General features: G+C 50.7%; 1 protein-coding gene across 1 annotated transcript in view; it reads right to left on the bottom strand.

Moving 5' to 3' along the window:
• Nucleotides 1-4,390: 4,390 nt before the first annotated feature.
• Nucleotides 4,391-25,479, bottom strand: part of LOC147097577 (uncharacterized) — a 146,643-nt gene continuing 125,554 nt past the window's right edge. The window contains exons 8-11 of the mRNA XM_085971415.1: nucleotides 18,162-18,236; nucleotides 13,813-13,964; nucleotides 5,615-5,727; nucleotides 4,391-4,630 (exon numbers count right to left, since the gene is read on the bottom strand). Coding sequence (XP_085827541.1) covers nucleotides 4,483-4,630; nucleotides 5,615-5,727; nucleotides 13,813-13,964; nucleotides 18,162-18,236 — 488 coding nt within the window. The 3' untranslated portion in view covers nucleotides 4,391-4,482. The remainder of the gene's footprint in view (nucleotides 4,631-5,614; nucleotides 5,728-13,812; nucleotides 13,965-18,161; nucleotides 18,237-25,479) is intronic.

Genomic DNA, 25,479 nt, shown 5'->3' with positions numbered 1-25,479 from the left:
AACTAGCAAAAAATATAAAAACAGATAGCAAGAGTTTCTACAGCTATATAAAAAGAAAAAGGGTGGCTAAAGTGAACGTTGGTCCCTTAGAGGATGGGACTGGGAAACTAGTGCTGGGGAACATGGAGATGGCAAAGACGCTGAACAAGTATTTTGTATCAGTCTTTACAGTAGAGGACACTAAAAATATCCCAACACTGGACAAACAGGGGGCAATGGGGGGGGGGGGGCGGCGGTGGAGCTAAACACGATTAAAATCACTAAGGAGATGGTACTCAGTAAAATAATGGGACTTAAGGTGGATAAATCCCCCGGACCTGATGGCCTACATCCTAGGGTCTTGAGAGAAGTGGCGGTAGGGATTGTGGATGCATTGGTGATCATTTTCCAGAACTCCCTGGACTCAGGAAAGGTCCCGGCAGATTGGAAAACTGCTAATGTAACACCCTTATTTAAGAAGGGAAGTAGACAAAAAGCTGGAAACTATAGACCAGTTAGCCTAACATCTGTGGTTGGCAAAATGTTGGAGTCCATTATTAAGGAAACAGTAACAGAGCATTTGGATAAACATAATTTAATAGGACAGAGTCAGCATGGTTTTACGAAGGGGAAGTCATGTTTGACAAATTTGCTCGAATTCTTTGAGGATGTAACATACAGGGTGGATAAAGGGGAAACAGTGGATGTAGTGTATTTGGACTTCCAAAAGGCATTTGACAAGGTTCCACACAAAAGATTACTTATCAAGATAAAAAATCACGGGATTGGGGGTAATATACTGGCATGGGTGGAAGATTGGCTATCTAACAGAAAACAAAGAGTTGGGATAAATGGTTCGTTCTCGGGCTGGCAATCAGTAACTAGTGGTGTTCCGCAGGGGTCAGTGCTGGGACCCCAACTCTTTACAATCTATATTAACGATTTGGAGGAAGGGACCAAGTGCAACATATCCAAGTTTGCCGACGATACAAAGATGGGAGGGAAAGCAGTGAGTGAGGAGGACATAAAAAACCTGCAAAAGGACATAGACAGGCTAAGTGAGTGGGCAGAGATTTGGCAGATGCAACATAATGTTGGAAAGTGTGAGGTTATCCACTTTGGCAGAAAAAATCAAAGAGCAAGTTATTATCTAAATGGAGAGAAACTGCAAAGTGCTACAGGACAAAGGGATCTGGGGGTCCTGGTGCATGAAACACAAAAAGTTAGTATGCAGGTGCAGCAGGTGATCAGGAAGGCCAATGGAATCTTGGCTTTTATTGCAAGGGGGATGGAGTATAAAAACAGGGGAGTCTTGCTGCAGTTATACAGGGTATTGGTGAGGCCACACCTGGAATACTGCGTGCAGTTTTGGTTTCCATATTTAAGAAAAGATATACTTGCTCTCGAGGCAGTTCAGAGAAGGTTCACTCGGTTGATTCCAGAGATGAGGGGGTTGACGTATGAGGAAAGGTTGAGTAGGTTGGGACTCTACTCATTGGAGTTCAGAAAAATGAGAGGCGATCTTATCGAAACATATAAGATTGTGAGGGGGCTTGATCGGGTGGATGCGGTGAGGATGTTTCCACTGATGGGTGAGACTAGAACTAGGGGGCATAATCTTAGAATAAGGGGCAGCCATTTCAAAACTGAGATGAGGAGAAACTTCTTCACTCAGAGGGTAGTAAATCTATGGAATTTGCTACCCCAGAGAGCTGTGGAAGCTGCAACATTAAATAAATTTAAAATGGAGATAGACATTTTCCTAGCAGATAAGGGAATTAGGGGTTACGGCGGGAGGGCAGGGAAATGGATGTGAGTCTAGATTCAGATCAGCCATGATCCTATTGAATGGCGGAGCAGGCCCGAGTGGCCGTATGGCCTACTCCTGCTCCTATTTCTTATGTTCTTATGGTCACAATTACGGCATCTCTGAGATCCCCTGGCATGCTCTCCTCCTTCCAGATAAGAGAAATGAGTTCATGAATTCGCGCCAGTAGTGCTTCTCCGCCATGCTTCAGTGCCTCGGCGGGGATTCCATCTGCTCCTGAGGCCTTGATGTTCTTCAGTTGTCGGATGGCCTTTTCAACCTCATGCCGGGCTGGGGTTGTGCCGAGATGGTGGCGGGTAGCATGCTGTGGGATGGAGTTGAGGACACTCGTGTCGAAGACAGAGTTGTGGTTAAGGAGATCTTCAAAGTGCTCCTTCCAGCGGGCACTGACTGCTTCCCTGACCTTGATGAGTACATCTCCGTTCTTGGCTCGCAGTGGGGAAGGGCCTTCGGTACTTGGGCCGTAGATGGTCTTGGCTGCGCTAAAGAATCCTCAAATTCGGCTGCCCTCAAAAGTTTGTCGCTATCCTCCGCCTGCTTCGCAATGACATGCAAGCCGTGATCCTGACCAACGGTTCCACCACAGACCCAATTCACGTACGAAAGGGGTCAAGCAAGGCTGTGTCATCGCACCAACGCTCTTCTCGATCTTCCTTGCTGCAATGCTCCATCTCACCCTCAGTAAGCTCCCCAATGGAGTGGAGCTAATTTACAGAACAAACGGGAAACTGTTCAACCTCCGTCGCCTCCAGTCCCGATCCAAGGTCGTCCCATCCTCTGTTGTCGAATTACAGTATGCAGACGATGCTTGCGTCTGCGCTCACTCGGAGGTCGAACTCCAAACCATCGTAAACACCTTCACTGAAGCATACGAGAGCATGGGCCTTACACTAAACATCCGTAAGACAAAGGTCCTCTACCAACCTGCCCCCGCCACACAGTGCAGCCCCCCGATTATCAAAATACATGACAAGGCCTTGGACAACGTGGACCACTTTCCATACCTCGGGAGCCTACTGTCAACAAGGGCAGACGTCGACGACGAAGTCCAACACTGTCTTCAGTGTGCCAGTGCAGCCTTCGGTCGCCTGAGGAAGAGAATGTTTGAATACCAGGACCTCAAGCCCGGCACTAAGCTCATGGTCTACAGGGCAGCAGTGATACCTGCCCTGCTGTATGCCTCAGAGACATGGACCATGTACAGCAGGCACCTCAAAGCACTGGAGAGGTACCACCAACGCTGCCTCCACAAGATCCTGCAAATCCATTGGAAGGATAGGCACACCAACGTCAGTGTTCTTGCTCAGGCCAACATCCCCAGCATCGAAGCTCTGACCACGCTCAATCAGCTCCGATGGACGGGTCACATTGTCCGCATGCCCAATACGAGACTCCCAAAACAAGCGCTCTACTCGGAGCTCCGGCACGGCAAGAGAGCCCCAGGTGGGCAGAGGAAATGCTTCAAGGACACCCTCAAAGCCTCCTTGAAAAAGTGCAACATCCCCACCGACACCTGGGAATCCCTGGCCCAAGACCGCACAAAGTGGAGGAGAAGCATCTGGGAAGGCGCCGAACACCTCGAGTCTCTACACCGGGAGCAAGCAGAAGCCAAGCGCAAGCAGCGCAAGGAGCGCATGTCAACCCAAGCACCCCACCCACCCAACCCTTCAACCACTGTCTGCCCCACCTGTGACAGAGACTGTAGGTCCCGCATTGGACTAATCAGCCACCTGCGAGCTCATTTTTAATGTGGAAGCAAGTCATCCTCAGTTCCGAGGGACTGCCTAAGAAGAAGAAGCTGAGGCTGACCAAACTCATTTCACACAGTCAGTGGGGACCTCCATCTCTCGAGAGGTGGGCTTGAACCCAGGCCCCCCACAGAGGTGAAAGGCCCAGAGTCCAACCCACTTCAACACCTCATTCTCCTCAACGCATTCTTCAACAGAAATGACCCTTCGTTCACATTAATCCCGGGAAAGGGAGGGGGTGAGGGGGAGGAGAAGGAGGGGTGAGGAGGAGGGAAGGAGGAGGAGGATGGAATGAGGGGGGAGGGGGAGAGGAGGAGGAGGGGATGGGAGTTGGAGAGGAGGAGTGGGATGAGGATCGGGGATTGTGCGGCTGCACCTCAACAAGTTTTAATCTCTTTTCCCACTCGCCCCTTCGCTCGGGCTGAGGCATCTCCATTGTCAGGAACCCTCTAGTGTCATTCTTCATGTGTTGAGACATTGAGTGTCTTCTGGCTATTCGATTGTGAGGGGCATCGCAGCCGAGCCTGCTCCTGGTTCTGGTCCTTACCCACTTCCCTGGGTTCAGGGGGTGGCGATGGATCGCAAGAACGCTGCTCGATTTACCTCCACTCACCAGCCAGAGGTACTGAGGCCAACCGTAGCACCCAGGGCGACAGAGATTCCCGGCACTGACCTCCCTCGCCTTGATACGCTTCCCCCTCCCCCTCCCCACAAACCCCCTCCCCACAAATCCCCACCCCACAAATCCCCACCCAACCCCTCCCCCTCCCCACAAATCCCCCCCTCCCCCTCCCCACAAATCCCCTCCCCACAAATCCCCCCTTCCCCCTCTCCACTCCCCATCTTTCCCACTTTGAGCTTTGTTTGTTACTACCATTTCCTGCAGCACCTTCAGCAGAGCCAGTGTCGGCACATTGTCACTTCTGGTTAATTCATGAAATATGAAAACGATGGTCGTTCACAGATCCATTTATAGGTGTTCGCGCATCTGTCATCATTCCACTGTCCGTTGTTGAATGTGTGAGCGCAGTGTTCGTCTTTATTTTTATTATTGGGCTCCCCGGGTGCCCAGAACCTGCAATGCAGAGAATGGCAGGAGAATCAACCAGAGAACAAGGAGACGTGGCTCAGCCCAGGTTTGTGGGGCTCGGTAGAATTGACCGAGTATTAACAAATGTTAAACAACCCATTTGTACGGGATCTAAGCTTTTGAAAGATGACAGATGTGATTTAATTATGTTCAAGCAGCGTTGCATTGTGCTTTAACCGAAGGAATGTGTCTGACAATTATCTGCCTCTCCATTTTCTGTGAAATAAGGAAAATATTCCCAGATCCTCAGTGGATAAATACTTAAAGGGGAAAATGTTCAGGGCTGTGGAGAAAGGGCAGGAAGGTGGGACTAATGGAATTGCTCTTTCAAAGAGGAACAGGCTCGAGGGGCCGAATCCCCTCTTGGTGATCAGTGGCCCCACTCCGGTCTTAGTTCCTTTATTCCCCTCTGACTCTCTCAATGCTTCTCCTGCAGGAACTGACTCATGCCCGGGTACAGTTCCATGGGCACCATTGCCGCCCATTGCCACACTCAAGTGACCATGTGCGAACCTAAACAGCGAGTGTTGGCAGGCTGTACAGCCAAGCCAGGTGTCCACGCGTGCACACACATTCCAGCAGGAATCACCGCTAAGTGATTAGGGGCAGGAATGCGGGCGGGTTTTCTTTGCTCCCACCTAGCCCAGGGTCACAGTGGTGAATCGTGCCTATACCTCCACCTCGAATAGGAATAGCGAATCTGACTCGGAGCAAGGATTGGTACCTGGGATTTTCCTGGTTCCGTGCCACACCAGCCTTGCAATGGACGGCGTTCGGTATGCTTTTTTGTAATTCTATCATGGGAAGCGGGCATCGCTGGCAAGGCCAGCATTTATTGCCCATCCCTAATTGCTAATTGTGGTGGTGAGCCGCCTTCTTGAACCGCTGCAGTCCGTGCTTATGTAAAACCCTTCTCTGCTGTGAGTTGGGAGAAAGTGCGACCATATAGCAGCAACGTTTCAAACTTACGTTCCGGTGGTTTTACTCTCAGTCTCATCGACCCAGTGCCATTGCCCTTCCACAGTAAGGTCACTGAGCCCTATCCAGTGGCGCTGATTCTGTATGTTGGTGATCATAAAATTCTACAATTAAAAAAAATCAACACATATTAACGTAAAAAGTGATCACCATCACAATATTTTAAAATGAACTAATTGTGTGGCGTTGCACACAGAAAGTCTTCGGGTGAAGTAGGGCTGGAGGGGTTTTGGACCGCGATTTGGTTCCTATTTTAGAATCTTATATTCTCTCCTTATTGTTATATATTTTCCATTTTAAATTCCTCTGTCCACATTTATAATGGAAAATGGCTATGTCAACTTTTCACGCTGTAATTACACCCTCCTGCCACTGGTCATGCTGCAGCGCCACCACTGCCAGCTGAGTGCAATTACAGCGTGATCTTGTAATTTTGTCTGATTATGCTGCTGCGAGGCATCTTGTGACATTTCACTATGTTAAAGGCGCTATATAAATGGAAGTTGTTGTTCGGCTAGGCAGGAAGAAACAAAATTGACAAGAATTCCTGTTCCCGATCATTAAACAGTGATCTCTGCTGGAATGTGTGCATGTGGACATCTAGCGTGGCGGTGCTGCCGATTAACAATATAAGAAATAGGAGCAGTATTAGGCCATACAGCCCCTTGAGCCTGCTCCGTCATTCAATAAGTTCATGGCTGATCTTCCAGCTCAGCTGTACTTTGCTGCCCTATCCCTTGATTCTCTTAGTATCCAAAAATCAATCTCAGTCTTGAATATACTCAACTTCTGAGCCTCCACAGCCCTCTGGGGCAGAGAATTCCAAAGATTCACTACCCTCTGAGTGAAGATATTTCTCCTCATCTCAGTTCTAAATAGCCGACCCCTTATTCTGAGACTGTGACCCTTAGTTCTATACTCTCAAGCCAGGGACAACATCCAGAATCCTCTAAGGATTTTACACATTTCAGTGAGATCACCTCACATTCTTCTAAACTCCAGAGAGCATCGGCCCATTTTACTCAATCTCTCCTCATAGGACAGCCCTTTCATCCCAGGAATCAGTCTAGTGAACCTTTGCTGCACCGCCTCCAAGGCACGTATATCCTTCCTTAGGTAAGGAAACAAAAACTGTACACATTACCCCAGGTGTGGTCTCACCAAAGCCCTGTATAATTGCAGCAAGACTTCCTTACTCTTATACTCCAACCCCCTTGCAATAAAAGCTAACATATTATTTGCCTTCCTAATTGCTTGCTTTACCTGCATGTTAAATTTCTGTGATTCACGTACAAGGACACCCAGGTCCCTCTGCATACCAACATTTACTAATCGCTCCTCTTTTAGAAAATAGCCTGTTTTTCTACTCTTCCTACCAAAGTGGATAATTTCAAATTCCCGCACATTATACTCCATCTGCCACCATATGCCCACTCACTTAACCTGTCTATATCTCATTGCAGCCTCTTTGCGTCCTCCTCACAACTTACTTTCCCACCTAACTTTGTATCATCAGCAAACTTGCTATTTACATGCATCTTGCCCTTCACAGGCTTGGGGGTATCAGACTGGTTCCATTCCTGTTCTTGGAATGGCAGCAAGCATTCCGTGAGAGGGGCCTAGAAGCTACTTCTGATCAGCCTCTGACGCGCAGCCTGAGAAGAGCCGCTCGCGTAGAAGTTCAGGCCAGCAGGCATCTTCTCAGCCACCGACAGAGATGTCCTGCACCTTATCTGAGGCTGCAGATCTGGCTGAAGCAGCTGGCACAGCTCAGTCACCACCTCCTTTCTAAATCGCAGCCTTCTGACACACTGCTCCTCCGGCATGTTCATGTAGGAAAACTGCTGTCGGAAAACCCTGCCAGCGTAAGGTCTGCTGTGGCGACGTCTGTTGGCCCTCCTCCGTCTGGCCATGCCCGCCCTCCTCTCCCAGCATCTCAGTGCCCTTTCCAGATGATTCAGCAGCAGGACGTTCCCCTCCAATGCAGCACCCATAATAAGTGCCCACAGGAAGGTTCCCCGCTGTCAAGGCTCACCAACAGCAAGGTGATGGTCAGAAGGCTGAAGATCGTCTGTCTGCGCTGGCTCAGTGGTCAAATGGCTCTCAGTGTGCAGCTCAGCAACTCTTTGTAGCTCTCGAGGAAGTTGTGCTCCAAAAATGGCTGCCGCTTTTAAACCACACCAGTCCCCTTTAAATAACGCTCCTCCAGCCCAAGAGTGACTTGGTAAGGTCCAGGTAAGCTGTCACTTTTAGCGCCAGGCGCTACGGAGGGGGGCACCACTGAATTTCCGGTCCGGGGCGCCCAAAAGGCGTTGCACACTCAAATGACGTCATAATCAGCCTGCGCCCATGAGCGGGCGCTAAGATTTAGCGCTGGCACTAAATGCATGCTCAATATAGGGCGAGGTGCTAGGCGCCTTGCGCCCGCCCGGAAATTGGCTAACGCCCCACTTCTCGGCCTCTTTAGGCGTTAATCGGTGGTGCTAACAACTGAATTTCTCCCCCATAGAGTCATATATGGCCTAGAAATTGGTTATAGCCCCACTTGGGGCATTAGAATTGGCGCTGCGCAAAGTTTATAGCCAGACACAACTTATCGCCACCTTGCGCGATATTGGGTTGCAGCGCCCCAAAGGTGATTGAGGCGCGAGTTCAGGCATTACACGGGGCTCCTAAGGCGCTGAACTTCCGGGGCAACCCAATATCGCGGCAGACGGGCGCAGCGCAGGTGCTCTCAATTACCGATGACCACAAGACTTCCAGGCGCCGGCCAGCTCTTAAAGGGGTGGGTCAGTCAGCTTCAGCATCCACACTCTGCGCCTTGCAGGCCTCAGAATCGGCACAGGCCCTTCTCTGGTGCTAAAAATGTGGACCAGATGGAGAAGGAGAGACAGAGAGCAGAGCGCTTCACCAAATGAGGCTCTGGAGCAATTGGTGGCCGCAGTGGAGCGCCGGCGAGATGTTCTCTACCCAGACAATGGCAGGAGGCCGAATCATAAGGACTACCGACGAGCTTGGAGGGATGTATGCCAGAGGGTCAACTCCAGCAGCATGGTAACCAGGAGCCCTGTCCAATGCAGAAAGAAATTCAACGACCTCACTCGGGTCGTGAGGGTGAGTGTTGTTTCTGCAAACTTCTGCATCCCTTCATTTGCACCTGACTTTATGGCTACAGGGTGGGCTGTGTCCCATTGGCCATCTGCCAGCAAGCACCCATGGCCCTTTCTGGGCACACACATGCATATTTGACTCAAGGCATCATGTAAGGGCTCTTCCACCATGGGGGGCATGAGATGATCACTCAGGACATCATGTAACATCACTTCCCCTCCTTTCCCCTGCAGTCCAAGCTGGCGAGGATTCTCAAAGACCAGCTTCGCACCGGTGGAGGTCCTCCTCAAGTGGTCACTCTCACGGATCTCGAGGAGAGAGTCCACCAGATCCTTGGAGGACGTCTGAGTGGTCCTGTAACCACTGCAGCTGCCGACCCCATTGTCGACAGCGATGGTAAGGTCCTCACCTTTTACAGCTGTCTCCTTCCACTTGTTCCCCCCGCCAGCATGCTTTCTCACTGTGTAACCATGTCATAACCTTGCCGCAATCTTGCATCCCTTGCTGCCAAGCTGTCCTTTTGCTAAAGCCACTCTTCCACCTCCCTGCTTTCAGATGCTGCATCACCAGCTCGGGAGCCGGGCCCTCAAGCTGCCAGTGCCAGTGACTCCGGAGGCGATGATCAGGAGGAAGCCGGACCATCCGTTCCAGCCTCAGGGGAGCCTACACATCTGGAGACTGGCACTGTCCGAAGCAATGGAAAGAACTGGCCAGGGCTTCTCCGAAGCAATGGCACCTGCCGCACAGGTCCTCACTGCTGCCACGCAGTCACTTGCGGGCCTCGTCCACACCCAAATTGAGGCAACGCGAACTCTCACTGCTGCCACCCTATCTGCATCAGGCAGGATCACCCCGGGCCCTTCCAGCACCACAGGAGGCCATGAATCTGTGGAGCAGTCGATTGTGGCGGATGATCCGAAGCGGCCCCGTCAGAGAGCCAGTGTGTCGTCCAACGATGCTGCAGGTGTCCTCTCTCGGCATGTGAGCATTGCTCATGCCACCGCTGGAACGTCTGCAGTGCAGCTGCCACCACCTGCAGGGTACACTGCTTCCAGCCATGCCCAGCTGAAGCAGCCAGCTTCCGCGCCCTCCAAGCCCAGAGGTCGTCCAGGCCGTCCCTCAGGGGCTTCTGTGCTTCCAGACACTCAGCAGGCGTCCCCCAGCCTTGACGCAGCCACTGGGGTGCAATTACGGAGGAGCTGCAGGGAGGGAAGGGGCCGACCTCAAAAGAGAAGTCGGTCTCCATCAAGGGGTCAACAGTAGAGGGAGGTGCTGAGACATCTCTTTTTTCGAATTCAAGGACCTCCACACCTGCTGTGATTGTTTGTCATGTTTTGGTTAGTCTTCAACTTTGCCAGAGAGTTATCTGTTAGTTAGTTAGTTCTGGTTTCTGTTGACATGACGTTGTTATGCTGGAAGGAAGCACTTTTTGGAAAATAAAGATTTTTTTTATTTACAATGGAGCTCCTGACTCTTTACAATCATGGTGGTCTTCATAGGCTTTGTGCGAACCGAAGGGCGCGGATCCAATGACACCCAGCATTCCGTCAGAGGGGCCTAGAACCGAGTCCATATGAGCCTCTGACGGACGGCCCTTCCAGTTTCAGGAGCCCTCCCATCTTCCTCCTCCTCCTCCTCGTCTGCATGCTCCTCCTCCTCCTCCTCTTCCTCCTCCTCCTCCTCGTCCACCTGCTCTGCTGGACCTTGAGGGTGGGCTGGGTACGTCGAATGGCCAGGTTGTGGAGCATGCAGCAGACAACGACGATGTGCGCCACTTGCTCCGGCGAGTACTGTAGGGCTCCCCCCGAATGGTCTAGACAACGGAAACGCTGCTTGAGCACACCAATTGTGTGCTCCACAATGTTCCTGGTCACCTGATGGCTGCTGTTGTAATGCTCTTCTGCCAGGGTGCTGGGCAAACGGAGTGGGGTCATGAGCCATGGGCAGAGAGGATAGCCCTTGTCGCCAAGAAGCCAGCCTCGTGGGTGAGCCGGGGCCTCAAAAAGGTCAGCCACTGAGGTCTGCCGCAGGATGAACGCGTCGTGGCTGCTGCCAGGGAATTGTGCATTGGCTGCCATGATCATCTGCCGGTGGTCACAGACCAGTTGGACGTTGAGGGAGTGGAAGCCCTTGCGGTTGCGGAACTCCTCGGGATTCTGTACTGGTGCCCGCAAAGCCACGTGTGTGCAATCAATGGCCCCCTGCACCATGGGGAAGTCCGCAGTAGCAGCGAAGCCCTGCGCGCGCTCCCCCTGCTTCTCCAGGGTCACAGGGAAGGTGATTAATTCACGCCTCCTTCTATAGAGGGCAGCTGTCACTTGCCGGATGCAGCAATGCACCGCAAATTGTGATATATTAGCTATGTCCCCAGTGGCTGCCTGAAAGGATCCACTGGCGAAAAAGTTGAGGGCAACAGTGACTTTGACGGCCACCGACAGAGAGGCCCTGCACCGTATACGTGGCTGCAGATCTTCAGCAAGCAGGTGGCACAGCTCAGTCACAACATCCTTACCGAATCTGAGCCTTCGCAGACACTGCTCCTCCGACATGGTAAGGTATGACACCTGCTGCCTGAAAACCCTCTCAGCGTATCATCGGATTGGGCGATGTCCATTGCCCCTCCTCCTTCTGGCCAATCCCGGCCCTCTCTCCCGCCGTTTCTGTGCCCATGCCAAATGTTCAGCCATGAGGATGTTCCCCTCCAAAGCAGCTCCCATTGTAATGCCAGACGAGCAAGACGCAGTAATCTGTAACATTCCAACTGTTCCGGACAGGGCTGAAGGTCCCAAGTCTCCGATGGCTCAATGAGAAGATTACTGTCCCACTGAAGGTCAGCAACTCTCTCCAGCAATGATCAGAATGGCCAGGCCAAATGGCTGCAGCTTTTATACTAGTGCTGTCCCCTTTAAATAGCGCCCCCCCGAGTGCGAGAAGGACCTGGAAACGTTCCATCCAACTGTCACTAATAGCGCCAGGTGGAAAGGTTGCGGGCGCAACCGAATATCCGGTCCAGGGCGCCAAAAAGGCGTTGCACACTGAAATGACGTCATGATCAGCCTGCACTCGCGGGCGCGCGCTGGCACTAAAAGGCTACTCGATATGGCAGGTGGCGCTAGATTTACTGCGCCCGTCCGGAAATTGGGTAATGCCCCAATTCTCGGGCTCTTTAGGCGCTAATCGCTGGCGCAACCAACCGAATTTCTAGGCCATAGAGTTATGCAGCACAGAAAGAGGCCCTTCGGCCCATCACGTCCGCGCCGGCCATCAAGCCCTATCTAATCTAATCCCATTTTCCAGCATTTGGTCCGTAGCCTTGTATGCTATGGCATTTCAAGTGCTCATCCAAATGCTTCGTGAATGTTGTGAGGGTTCCTGCCTCTACCACCCTTTCAGGCAGTGAGTTCCAGATTCCAACCACCCTCTGGGTGAAAAAGTTTTTCCTCAAATCCCCTCTAAACCTCCTGCCCCTTACCTTGAATCTATGCCCCCTTGTTATTGACCCCTCTACTAAGGGGAAAAGTTCCTTTCTATCCACCCTATCTATGCCCCTCATAATTTTGTACACCTCAATCAGGTCCCCCCTCAGCCTTCTCTGCTCCAAGGAAAACAACCCCAGCCTGTCCAGTCTTTCTTCATAGCTGAAGTGCTCCAGCCCAGGTAACATCCTGGTAAATCTCCTCTGCACCCGCTCCAAAGCAATCACATCCTTCCTATAGTGTGGCGACCAGAACTGCACACAGTACTCCAGCTGTGGCCTTACCAGCATTTTGTACAGCTCCATCATGACCTCCCTGCTCTTATATTCTATGCCTCGGCTAATGAAGGCAAGTATCCCATATGCCTTTTTAACCACCTTATCCACCTGTTCTGCTGCCTTCAGGGATCTATGTACATGCACACCAAGGTCCCTCTGATCCTCTGTCTTTCCTAGGGTCTTACCGTTCATTGTGTATTCCCTTGCCTTATTTGTCCGTCCAAAATGCATCACCTCACACTTTTCAGGGTTAAATTCCATTTGCCACTGTTCCGCCCATCTGACCAACCCATCTATATCGTCCTGTAGCCTGAGGCTTCCCGCCTCGCTATTTACCACCCCACCAATTTTCGTGTCATCTGCAAACTTACTGATCATACCTTTTTCATTCACATCCAAATCATTAATGTAGACCACAAACAGCAAGGGACCCAGCACCGATCCCTGCGGTACCCCACTGGACACAGGCTTCCATTCACAAAAATAACCTTCCACCATCACCCTCTGCCTTCTGCCAGTTTTGGATCCAATGTGCCAAGGCACCCTGAATCCCATGGGCTCTTACCTTCCTGACCAGTCTCCTATGTGGGACTTTATCAAAACCCTTACTGAAATCCATGTAAACCACATCCACTGCACTACCTTCATCCACACACCTAGTCACGCTCTCGAAAAATTCAATCAAATTGGTCAGACATGATCTTCCCTTGACAAAGCCATGCTGGCTATCCCTAATTAATCCCTGCCTCTCCAAGTGGAGACCAATTCTGTCCCTCAGAATTTTTTCCAATAATTTCCCTACCACTGATGTTAGGCTCACTGGCCTGTAATTCCCTGGTTTATCCCTACTACCCTTCTTGAATAATGGTACTACGTTAGCTGTTCTCCAGTCCTCTGGCACATCCCCTGTGGCCAGAGAGGTTTTGAAAATTTGTGTCAGAGCCCCTGCAATCTCCTCCTTTGCCTCACATAGTAGCCTGGGATACATGTCCAGGGTGAGAGAGAACAATGGTGCCCTTGTGCCCATTAAAACCAAAGGTGAGGGTGGGATTAGAAATGTGGTGAATGGAGGGACAATGGCTGGACAGTTGGGAGTTTGATAGTGCCGTTGTAAATGACTTGGGGCAGAGTTTTTTCCAGGGGCGGACACAGAAGTAAATGGGGTTGGAAGGGGGAAAGGGGATGTGAGTGGAGAGCGATACAAGGAAGTGATCAGAGATAGCCTCCTACGGGGTGGGTCACTGACGACCAACAGGGTTGGGGGTAGAAGTTAGACGGGGGAAGGCCGTTGGTGGTGCCCCAGCGTGCGACTGCAAATCCTTACCTGCTCCTCTTTAGTGTCAATGACTATGAGGTGGGACCGGGTGGAGAAGCAATGCATGTTTGCTGCATGCCAGTCCCTCACAGATGATGAAAAGTAGTAACATTTCCCTCTGAAGTACTTCCAGCCAGTGGCACAAGGTGTACATTGGGAATCTGTAAAACAGTACAAATAGTTACTCTGTGGAACATTATTTCCATGGCTTGTTCATTTCATTTCCCTTTATTACACGGGAGAAAGCAGTGCGCTGTGCAAGCTCGGTGGTGTAGCTGGTGTCCTAAACTCACTCAGGTTTCTCAATACAAAACTATCCCCTCTAACCAGCCACTGAGGGGGTGAATTGGGTATCGCCCCATTCGGGGCGCTAGCTTATGAAATTTTGAAAATTTAGCGCCAGGCACTAAGGATTCTGAACTTCTACTAGATTGGGTGTTAGCACCCCAGGAAGGAAGTGAGGCGCTAAATCAAGCGCTAATGACCTCAGTGGGGCGCGACAGGGGCGCTACCAGCAGAACGCTGCTGAATTTCAGGTGCAATGAATTCAGCAATGATCCTTCACACTGGTTCCTTCCAGCTCTTCAAGGGGAGGTTGCATCACTGTGTAGATGCTTGTTGCTGGCTTCGAGGTGACCTACGAGCGAGTGAATCCATCGATGGATACGTCTGTTCCCACTCCCAGGGAGAAAGCTTGTCGGTTCACAGATGTGGCATTGGAGGCTGGAGTGGAGCGAAGGAGGATGATGCTGTTCCTGGCCACTGGAAGGAGGCCATCGCTTCAGGTGTTCAGGGCAATGTGGAGGGAAGTGGCCCAGGAGGTCTCGGCCAGTAGTGTGGTGGAACGCAGCCTGACAGTGCCACAAGAAATCAACAGCCTCACTCGGGTGGTCAGGGTGAGTACATGCTTCAACAGCTCCTACATACCAGCATCTGAACCTCAGTCTGTGCACACTGCACAAACAACCACACCCCCACCACTCATCCACCAAACATCTTCACCGACTCAAACTCACATCCACATCTCACGCCTTGCCCACAATCACAGCTATTCAATGACAGCAGGCATATCGCCCAAACACATAGCTGGACTCTGACTCAAACACATTTGTTTCTCTTGCAGGCCAAGATGGCCCACAACAGGAGGGAGCAGCAGAGAACAGGCAGGGGTGATGCGCAGCTCCAGCAGCTCTCAGACCTGGAGGAGCGAGTGCTGTGACTCATTGGGCAGCAGGTGGTAGGCGGTGTGGCCGTCGGCGATGTCGATCCTGATGGGACCAAAAACGGTATCTTCAGCCCCTCTCATCTCATCCCATTTCCCCCTCACACCACAAACCTTTCTCACTTTCCACCTCCTGAGAATGTCTGTGTTCCTTGCTCCCTTCCTGCCCCCACTGCCCTCACCTTAACGCAAGTGTTGTGCCTTTATGCTTTCAGTGAATCAGCAACCAGATGATCAGCCTGTCCCTGAGGCCCCACTGAGAGTGAGGAAGGAGAAGAGGAGGAGGAGCAAAGCACCGCGTCACTGCATCTCTCACCCACAGGCACCACCTCAGATCTTTAGAGGCAAGTTTAGTAGAGGGGTCTGCACTGGGTGATGCACCAGGGATGAGTGGGCTGCAGCAAGGCCAGGGGGAAAGGGTAGCTCGGGAGTCAGCTCCCCAGAGGGCGAGTTCGCACACAATTTCTACTGCACAGGACTCAGATGAGGAGCTTGATGGGGAGGCGTTCACAAGAAGGGTGATGGGCATACAGACGGAGATGAGAGGTGCAATGGCAAGGGTGCCCAAGAGCCTCTCAGCAATGGTAAGGAGCGTGGAGGAGTCCACCTCCAACATTGCAGGGCTCTGCGCACACCATGGAGACCATCATTTCCACTGTGCAGAGGATAGTGGACTTCCAGAGAGACCGTGGGGACCCAGACCTCATGCCGCGTGTCATGGGTGATGTGGCAGCTTCCATTGCAGCACAGGCGGAAGCAACGCAACGTCTTAGTGCTGTAATGCAGTCACTGGTTGCTGCCATCGAGTCTCAGACTGCTCTCATACAGTCTCGGCTTGATGCCACGCAAGCTCTGACTGCTGCCATCGTCACTGGGTTCACCACAGTCCACCAGGGATCTCACGGTGTCGCAGCAGGCCAGCAATCTGTGCTCCAGCAGATTGGTAGGGATGCTGTGGTGCTGCCCCGGGGGACTGGAAGTGGGTTAGTAGAGCAGGAACCTATTGTATCTCTCAGGATGACAGCATTCCTGATCCCATCACTGCCACTCCGCCATTGCCCTTGTCGCTGCCTGTTATCCAGCCAGCCCAGACTGCTGCCGCCCAGCCTGAGATGGTGCAGTCTACAGCCAGGCTTTCCAGGCCCAGAGCTGGTTGAGGGCGTCCTGCAAGACCATCTGTAGTCTCTGGCACCGACACTCAGCAGCCTTCAACCAGCCCTGCTGCAACCACTGGGGAGACACAACGTAGGAGGACTAGATTAGGAAAGGGGGCTGTAAAGAGGGGGGGCAAGGGTTTGCACAAGGGTGATTAGTCAATATTGTTGTTGTATATATTTGGGTAATGGTTTTTGATAAATTTATTACTGGAATGTTGCAGATTTGGTGCGGTGTCTCATTTCAGTTCTGGGGTGTGGTACAGAATCACAAAGTGAGGGAATGATGGAGACGTGCTCAGCAACCGGAAAGAGGCCTCGAAGCCACTGGAAACAAAGTCTGATGAGGCGGTCAGGGACCGAGCTTGTAAAATGCTGAATGAGTGGCTGCCTCCTCCGTCGCTGCTGTTCGTCCTCCTCATCCTCCTCCTCCTCCTCCTCCTCATCCTCCTGTTCATCCTCCTGCTCCTCCTCCTGCTCCTGCTCATCCTCCTCCTCCTCCTCCTGCTCATCCTCCTCCTCATCTTCCTCCTCATCCTCCTCCTCCTCCTCCTGCTCATCCTCCTCCTCATTCTCCTGCTCGTCCTCCTGTTCGTCCTCCTTGTCCTGCTCCTCCTCCTGAGGTGGTGGAGCTATGCTTGGTAGCTATGGCTGCGCTCTCATGATGGTCAAGTTGTGCAGCATGCAGCAGACGATGATGAAGTGACAACTGATCAGCCGAGTACTGGAGGGCTCCTCCTGAGTGGTCAAGGCAGCGGAAGCGTTGCTTGAGCTCCAATGTGTCCTGGTCAATATTTATCCCACAACCAACATCACTTAAAAACAGATTATCTGCTCATTATCACATTGCTGTTTGTGGAAGCTTGCTGTGTGCAATTTGTTGCTGCGTTTTCTACATTACAACAGTGGCTACTCTTCAAAAGTACTTCATTGACTGTGAAGCACTTTGGGACATCCTGAAAGGCACTATAGAAATGCGAAGCTTTTTTAATTTCTCTCTCTATGACCTTTAAATTCTTGTAGCAGATCTGGTCAGTCAGTTTCTGAGACCAATCCTGCGAGGTTTTACTGAGCAGTTTAACTGCTGGGCGGGACTCCCGTCTCGCACATTTAAAGCAGTAATGATGTCCGTGGACCCCAATTTTCAGATATGATCACCTGCCCCTGTTTCCGGTGGGTGCCTTCCTCACACATTCCAGTTCAGCGCTATAAATGGTGGTCATCGCGCCCAGAGTGGGAGCGACGCGGTTAGTCGGTTTTCGCGATGTTAACCACTCACTTGCCCGGTTCCCGCTGGGCAGGCAGGGTTAAAATCAGGGCCACTGACTCCAACCAACAGCAGCAAGAGCAGATTAACTTCTCCCTCATTTGTAGTTAGTTGGAGCTTGCTGTGCACAAACCAGCTGCTATGTTCAACCGCGGAACATAATAAGCCCCATTACAAAGTGATTCATTGGCTGAGAGACACTTTGGGATGTCCCGAATGCCTGATAATGCACTCTAACTCCAGCCTCATTGTTTCATTCTCTTCAAACCCAAACTTGGGGGTCATCACTCGATTGGCCTCGTCTTCTCAGCAGCTCTTGACAAAGGTGATGGTGTTGGGTGCTCAGGGCCTTGGCCCTTCACACAGGTTTCTCAATAATGAAATGGCAGCTTTCCAGCAATGACCCGGATTATTTCATTGATCCGACTCTCTGGAGTCTCACGCTGGCTCTTACCTGATGGGTTCAGGCACAACTTCTTGCGGAGATTGTCACCGTCTTCCTGCAGTAACGACACATTCCTCGATATTTCAGCATCTGATCAAGAGCAATGGGAGTCAATGAGTCATTCTGGTAATGTAGTGACCGAGGGATCAGACGGACACAGTGGGGAATGTGTGGTGGGGGATTTGGGAGGGGTGAGTGGGTCAAGGGAGATCAGAAAAGTATATTAAAAGAATATGGAAACATTTGAATTGTGATAAATCTCAGACTGACCATTTCTCTGGAGGCGAGAGATGTCTTGTTTGAATGTATTCTCAATCGCTGCCAGGTTTGTTGAACACTCAGTGCCTAAAAATAGGAAATGTGATGAATTATACGGACAAGTTAAAGATTCTACAGAATCAGGGCACTGTCTCCATGGGAACAGAATAAATAATAACTCACTGAGTGTACAATGTTGTTATAACTTCTGCTGAAGCCTGAATTAACCTGGTGGCATCGAATTTAGAGCCACGGGCACTTTGACAGCCACAGGCAAGGCGGGCCTTGCCCTGCTTTGACCCTGCAGTTGTGGCGACAGCAGTTGACCATTTTCAGTTACTATCTCCATGGTGAAGCAAAGACGACTCATACACGGGTGCTCACTGAAGCTGAGATAAGAGAATTCTTCCCTGAAGACCCTGGGTGGATATGGCCGCCTGCTGAGAGCCCTGCTCCCCCTCCTCCTCCTCCCTCTTCGAGCAGCTCATCCTGCTCTGTGTAGCCTCTCTTCATTCTCCCTGTCATGTCCTATATCGAGAGGAAGCACGACCAGGCCACCCATGCTTGGAGACAGCTACTTTGTGCAATATATTATAAGAAGCACAGAGAGGACTGCAAGAGTAGCCAGACCACTCCCTGTAGATTAATGAAAGTTTCAACAACTCTAGAAAGCTTCCAAAAAGAAGTCAACCAGCAGTCAGAAGAAATAATCCAGCAACTAAACTGTAAGTACTGCATGATCCCTTTAAATAGCGCTGGTGGGGAATTCTTCATGCCATTTAACATCATGCTCAGCTGAGCGAGGTTAAGGGCGTTGGCTGGAGTGTGGAGTTGTAAAACGACTTCAAAACAGCGTTGCACACTGATTCCTGTCATAATCTGCCTGCTTTGCATGCTGCCGGAAGTTGTCAGGCGCGTTCAAACCCCTTTACCAAGATGGTGGCCTGTGCACTTCCTATTGGATATGTGTGCACATCTTGGACCACATTTTGGAAGCTTAGTTGCCCATGCACCACCTAAACAAAAAGCACAACACAGCCCACTTTAACCTAAATTGCATTTAAAATCACTTACTCGATATCTCCAACTCAGAGAGATTCTTCTGTAACTCGCGGTCCCGTCGTTCTAATTCAGCAACAGCTTCTGAAACTGCAACAGACACAGATTATAAACATTGCTGGGGAATGGGGATGGTGATTCGTGCTGGGGAAGGGATGGAGTTAGTGATGGGGAATGGAGTTAGTGATGGGGAAGGGATGGAGTTAGTGATGGGGAAGGGATGGAGTTAGTGATGCGGAAGGGATGGAGTTAGTGATGGGGAATGGATGGAGTTAGTGATGGGGAAGGGATGGAGTTAGTGATGGGGAAGGGATGGAGTTAGTGATGGGGAAGCGATGGATTTAGTGATGGGGAAGGGATGGAGTTAGTGATGGGGAAGGGATGGAGTTAGGGATGGGGAAGGGATGGAGTTAGTGAAGGGGATGGGATGGATTTAGTGATGGGGAAGGAATGGAGTTCGTGAATGGGGAAGGGATGGAGGTAGTGATGGGAAGGGATGGAGTTAGTGATGGGGAAGGGATAGAGTTCATGATGGAGAAGGGATGGAGTTAGTGATGGGGAAGGGATGGAGTTAGTGATGGGGAAGGGATGGAGTTAGTCATGGGGAGGGCATGGAGTTAGTGATGGTGAAGGGATGGAGTTAGTGATGGGGAAGGGATGGAGTTAGTGATGGTGTAAGGCCAGATTTAATGATGGGGAAGGGTTGGTTTTAGTGATGGGGAAGGGTTGGAGTTAGTGATTGGGAAGGGATTTAGTTAGTGATGGGAAGGGATGGAGTTACTGATGGGGAAGGGATGGAGTTAGTGATGGGGAAGGGATGGAGTTAGTGATGGGGAAGAGATGGAGTTAGTGATGGGGAAGGGATGGAGTTAGTGATGGGAAGGGATGGAGTTAGTGATGGGGAAGGGATGGAGTTAGTGATGGGGAATGGATGGAGTTAGTGATGGGGAATGCAAGCAGTTAGTGATGGGGAAGGGATGGAGTTAATGATGGGGAAGGGATGGAGTTAATGATGGGGATGGGATGGATATGGTGATGGGGAAGGGATGGAGTTAGTGATGTGGAAGGGGTGGAGTTAGTGATCGGGAAGGGATGCAGTTTATGATGGGGAAGGGATGGAGTCAGTGATGGGGAAGGGATGTAGATAGTGATGTGGAAGGGATGGAGTTAGTGATGTGGAAGGGACATGGTCAGTGATGGGGAAGGGATGGAGTTAGTGATGCGGACGGATGGAGTTAGTGTTGGGGATGGGATGGATTTAGTGATGGGGAAGGAATGGAGTTCGTGAATGGGGAATGGATGGAGTTAGTGATGGGAAGGGATGGAGTTAGTGATGGGGAATGCATAGAGTTCATGATGGTGAAGAAATGGAGTTAGTGATGGGGAAGGGATGGAGTTAGTCATGGGGAAGGCATGGAGTTAGTGATGGTGTAAGGACAGATTTAATGATGGGGAAGGGTTGGTTTTAGTGATGGGGAAGTGTTGGAGTTAGTGATTGGGAAGGGATTTAGTTAGTGATGGGAAGGGATGGAGTTAGTGATGGGGAAGGGATGGAGTTAGTGATGGGGAAGGGATGGAGTTAGTGATGGGGAAGGGATGGAGTTAGTGATGGTGTAAGGACAGATTTATTGATGGGGAAGGGTTGGTTTTAGTGATGGGTAAGGGATGGAGTTAGTGATGGGGAAGGGATGGAGTTAGTGATGGGGAAGGGATGGAGTTAGTGATGGGGAAGGGATGGAGTTAGTGATGGGGAAGGGATGGAGTTAGTCATGGGGAAGGCATGGAGTTAGTGATGGTGAAGGGATGGAGTTAGTGATGGGGAATGGATGGAGTTAGTGATGGTGTAAGGACAGATTTAGTGATGGGGAAGGGTTGGTTTTAGTGATGGGGAAGGGTTGGAGTTAGTGATTGGGAAGGGATTTAGTTAGTGATGGGAAGGGATGGATTTAGTGATGGGGAAGTGATGCAGTTCGTGATGGGGAAGGGATGGAGTTAGTGATGGGGAAGGGATGGAGTTAGTGATGGGAAGGGATGGAGTTAATGATGGGGATGGGATGGATTTAGTGATGGGGAAGGGATGGAGTTAGTGCTGGGAAAGTGATACAGTTAGTGATGTGGAAGGGATAGATTAGTGATGTGGAAGGGATGGAGTTTATGATGGGGAAGGGATGGAGATAGAGATGGGGAAGGGATGGAGTTAGTGATGGGAAGGAATGCAGTTAGTGATGGGGAAGGAATGGAGTCAATGATAGGGAAGGGATGGAGTCAGTGATGGGGAAGGGATGGATTTAGTGATGGGGAAGGGATGTAGTTAGTGATGGGGAAGGGATGGAGTTAGTGATGTGGAAGGGACATGGTTAATGATGGTGAAGGGATGGAGTTAGTGATGGGGATTGGATGGAGTTAGTGATGGGGAAGGGATGGAGTTAGTGATGGGGAAGGGACAGAGTTAGTGATAGGGAAGGGATGGAGTGGGTGATGGGGAAGGGAAGGAGTTCGTGATGGGGAAGGGATGGAGTTAGTGATGGGAAGGAACGGAGATCGTGATGGGAAGGAATGGAGTTAGTGATAGGGATCGGATGGAGTTAGTGATGGGGAAGGGATGGATTTAGTGCTAGGGAAGGGATGGAGTTAGTGATGGGAAGGAACGGAGATCGTGATGGGAAGGAATGGAGTTAGTGATAGGGATCGGATGGAGTTAGTGATGGGGAAGCGATGGATTTAGTGATGGGGAAGGGATGGAGTACATGAAGGAGAAGGGATGGAGTTAGTGATGGGGAAGGGATGGAGTTAGTGTTGGGGAAGGGATGGAGTTAGTGATAGGGAAGGGATGGAATTAGTGATGGGGAAGGGATGGAGTTAGTGCTGGGGAAGGGATGGATTTAGTGATGGGGAAGGGATGGAGTTAGTGCTGGGGAAGGGATGGAGTTCGTGATGGGGAAGGAATGGTTTTAGTGATGGGGATGGGATGGAGTTAGTGCTGGGGAAGGGATGGATTTAGTGATGGGGAAGGGATGGAATTCGTGATGGGAAGGAATGGAGTTAGTGATGGGGAAGGAATGGAGTTAGTGATGGGGAAGCGATGGATTTAGTGATGGGGAAGGGATGGAGTTAGTGATGGGGAAGGGATGGAGTTAGGGATGGGGAAGGGATGGAGTTAGTGAAGGGGATGGGATGGATTTAGTGATGGGGAAGGAATGGAGTTCGTGAATGGGGAAGGGATGGAGGTAGTGATGGGAAGGGATGGAGTTAGTGATGGGGAAGGGATAGAGTTCATGATGGAGAAGGGATGGAGTTAGTGATGCGGAAGGGATGGAGTTAGTGATGTGGAAGGGATGGAGTTAGTGATGGGGAAGGGATGGAGTTAGTCATGGGGAGGGCATGGAGTTAGTGATGGTGAAGGGAGGGAGTTAGTGATGGGGAAGGGATGGAGTTAGTGATGGTGTAAGGCCAGATTTAATGATGGGGAAGGGTTGGTTTTAGTGATGGGGAAGGGTTGGAGTTAGTGATTGGGAAGGGATTTAGTTAGTGATGGGAAGGGATGGAGTTACTGATGGGGAAGGGATGGAGTTAGTGATGGGGAAGGGATGGAGTTATTGATGGGAAGGGATGGAGTTAATGATGGGAAGGGATGGAGTTAGTGATGGGGAAGAGATGGAGTTAGTGATGGGGAAGGGATGGAGTTAGTGATGGGAAGGGATGGAGTTAGTGATGGGGAAGGGATGGAGTTAGTGATGGGGAAGGGATGGAGTTAGTGATGGGGACTGCACGCAGTTAGTGATGGGGAAGGGATGGAGTTAGTGATGGGGAAGGGATGGAGTTAGTGATGGGGAAGAGATGGAGTTAGTGATGGGGAAGGGATGGAGTTAGTGATGGGAAGGGATGGAGTTAGTGATGGGGAAGGGATGGAGTTAGTGATGGGGAAGGGATGGAGTTAGTGATGGGGAATGCACGCAGTTAGTGATGGGGAAGGGATGGAGTTAATGATGGGGAAGGGATGGAGTTAATGATGGGGATGGGATGGATTTAGTGATGGGGAAGGGATGGAGTTAGTGATGTGGAAGGGGTGGAGTTAGTGATCGGGAAGGGATGCAGTTTATGATGGGGAAGTGATGGAGTCAGTGATGGGGAAGGGATGTAGATAGTGATGTGGAAGGGATGGAGTTAGTGATGTGGAAGGGACATGGTCAGTGATGGGGAAGGGATGGAGTTAGTGATGCGGACGGATGGAGTTAGTGTTGGGGATGGGATGGATTTAGTGATGGGGAAGGAATGGAGTTCGTGAATGGGGAACGGATGGAGTTAGTGATGGGAAGGGATGGAGTTAGTGATGGGGAATGGATAGAGTTCATGATGGTGAAGGAATGGAGTTAGTGATGGGGAAGGGATGGAGTTAGTCATGGGGCAGGCATGGAGTTAGTGATGGTGTAAGGACAGATTTAATGATGGGGAAGGGTTGGTTTTAGTGATGGGGAAGTGTTGGAGTTAGTGATTGGGAAGGGATTTAGTTAGTGATGGGAAGGGATGGAGTTAGTGATGGGGAAGGGATGGAATTAGTGATGGGGAAGGGATGGAGTTAGTGATGGGGAAGGGATGGAGTTAGTGATGGTGTAAGGACAGATTTATTGATGGGGAAGGGTTGGTTTTAGTGATGGGTAAGGGATGGAGTTAGTGATGGGGAAGGGATGGAGTTAGTGATGGGGAAGGGATGGAGTTAGTGATGGGGAAGGGATAGAGTTAGTGATGGGGAAGGGATGGAGTTAGTCATGGGGAAGGCATGGAGTTAGTGATGGTGAAGGGATGGAGTTAGTGATGGGGAAGGGATGGAGTTAGTGATGGTGTAAGGACAGATTTAGTGATGGGGAAGGGTTGGTTTTCGTGATGGGGAATGAATGGAGTTAGTGATGGGGAAGCGATGGAGTTAGTGATGGGGAAGCGATGGATTTAGTGATGGGGAAGGGATGGAGTACATGAAGGAGAAGGGATGGAGTTAGTGATGGGGAAGGGATGGAGTTAGTGTTGGGGAAGGGATGGAGTTAGTGATAGGGAAGGGATGGAGTTAGTGATGGGGAAGGGATGGAGTTAGCAATGGGGAAGGGGTGGAGTTAGTGATGGGGAAGGGATGGATTTAGTGATGGTGTAAGGACAGATTTAGTGATGGGGAAGGGTTGGTTTTAGTGATGGGGAATGAATGGAGTTAGTGATGGGGAAGGGATGGATTTAGTGATGGGGAAGGGATGGAGTTATTGTTGGGGAAGGGATGGAGTTAGTGTTGGGGAAGGGATGGAGTTAGTGATGGGGAAGGGATGGAGTTAGTGATGGGGAAGGGATGGAGTTAGTGATGGGAAGGAATGGAGTTAGAGATAGGGATCGGATGGAGTTAGTGATGGGGAATTGATGGATTTAGTGATGGGGAAGGGATGGAGTTAGTGATGGGGAAGGGATGGAGTTAGTGATGGGAAGGAATGGAGTTAGAGATAGGGATCGGATGGAGTTAGTGAGGGGGAAGGGATGGATTTAGTGATGGGGAAGGAATGGAGTTAGTGATGGGAAGGAATGGAGTTAGAGATAGGGATCGGATGGAGTTAGTGATGGGGCAGGGATGGATTTAGTGATGGGGAAGGGATTGATTTAGTGATGGGGAAGGGATGGAGTTAGTGATGGGGAAGGGATGGAGTTAGTGATGGGGAAGGGATGGAGTTAGTGATGGGGAAGGAATGTAGTTAGCGATGGGGAAGGGATGGAGTTAGTGATGGGGAAGGGATGGAGTTAGTGATGCGGAAGGGATGGAGTTAATGATGGGGAAGTGTTGGAGTTAATGATGGGGATGGGATGGATTTAGTGATGGGGAAGGGATGGAGTTAGTGTTGGGAATAGGATGCAGTTAGTGATGTGGAAGGGATGGAGTTCGTGATGGGACAGGGATGGAGTTAGTGATGGGAAGGGATGGACGAAGTGATGGGGAAGGGATGGAGTTAGTGATGGGGAAGTGATGGATTTAGTGATGGGGAAGGAATGGAATTAGTGATTGGACCGTAATGGAGTTAATGATGGGGAAGTGATGGAGTTAGTGATCGGGAAGTGATGGAGTTAGTGATGGGGCAGGGATGCAGTCAGTAATGGGGAAGGGATGGAGTTAGTGATGGGGAAATGATTGCGTTCAGGATGGGGAAGGGATGGAATTCGTGATGGGGAAGGGATGGAGTTAGTGATGGGGAATGGATGGAATTAGTGATGGGGAAGTGATGGTGAAGGGATAGAGTTACTGATG

The sequence above is a fragment of the Somniosus microcephalus genome, chromosome 31 (genome assembly GCF_052327205.1).
Source record: "Somniosus microcephalus isolate GS21.2 chromosome 31, FLI_Smic_1.0, whole genome shotgun sequence".
Taxonomy (NCBI): domain Eukaryota; kingdom Metazoa; phylum Chordata; class Chondrichthyes; order Squaliformes; family Somniosidae; genus Somniosus; species Somniosus microcephalus.
Note: the sequence above shows the minus strand (reverse complement) of the source record. Positions and strands in the feature narration are given on the sequence as shown.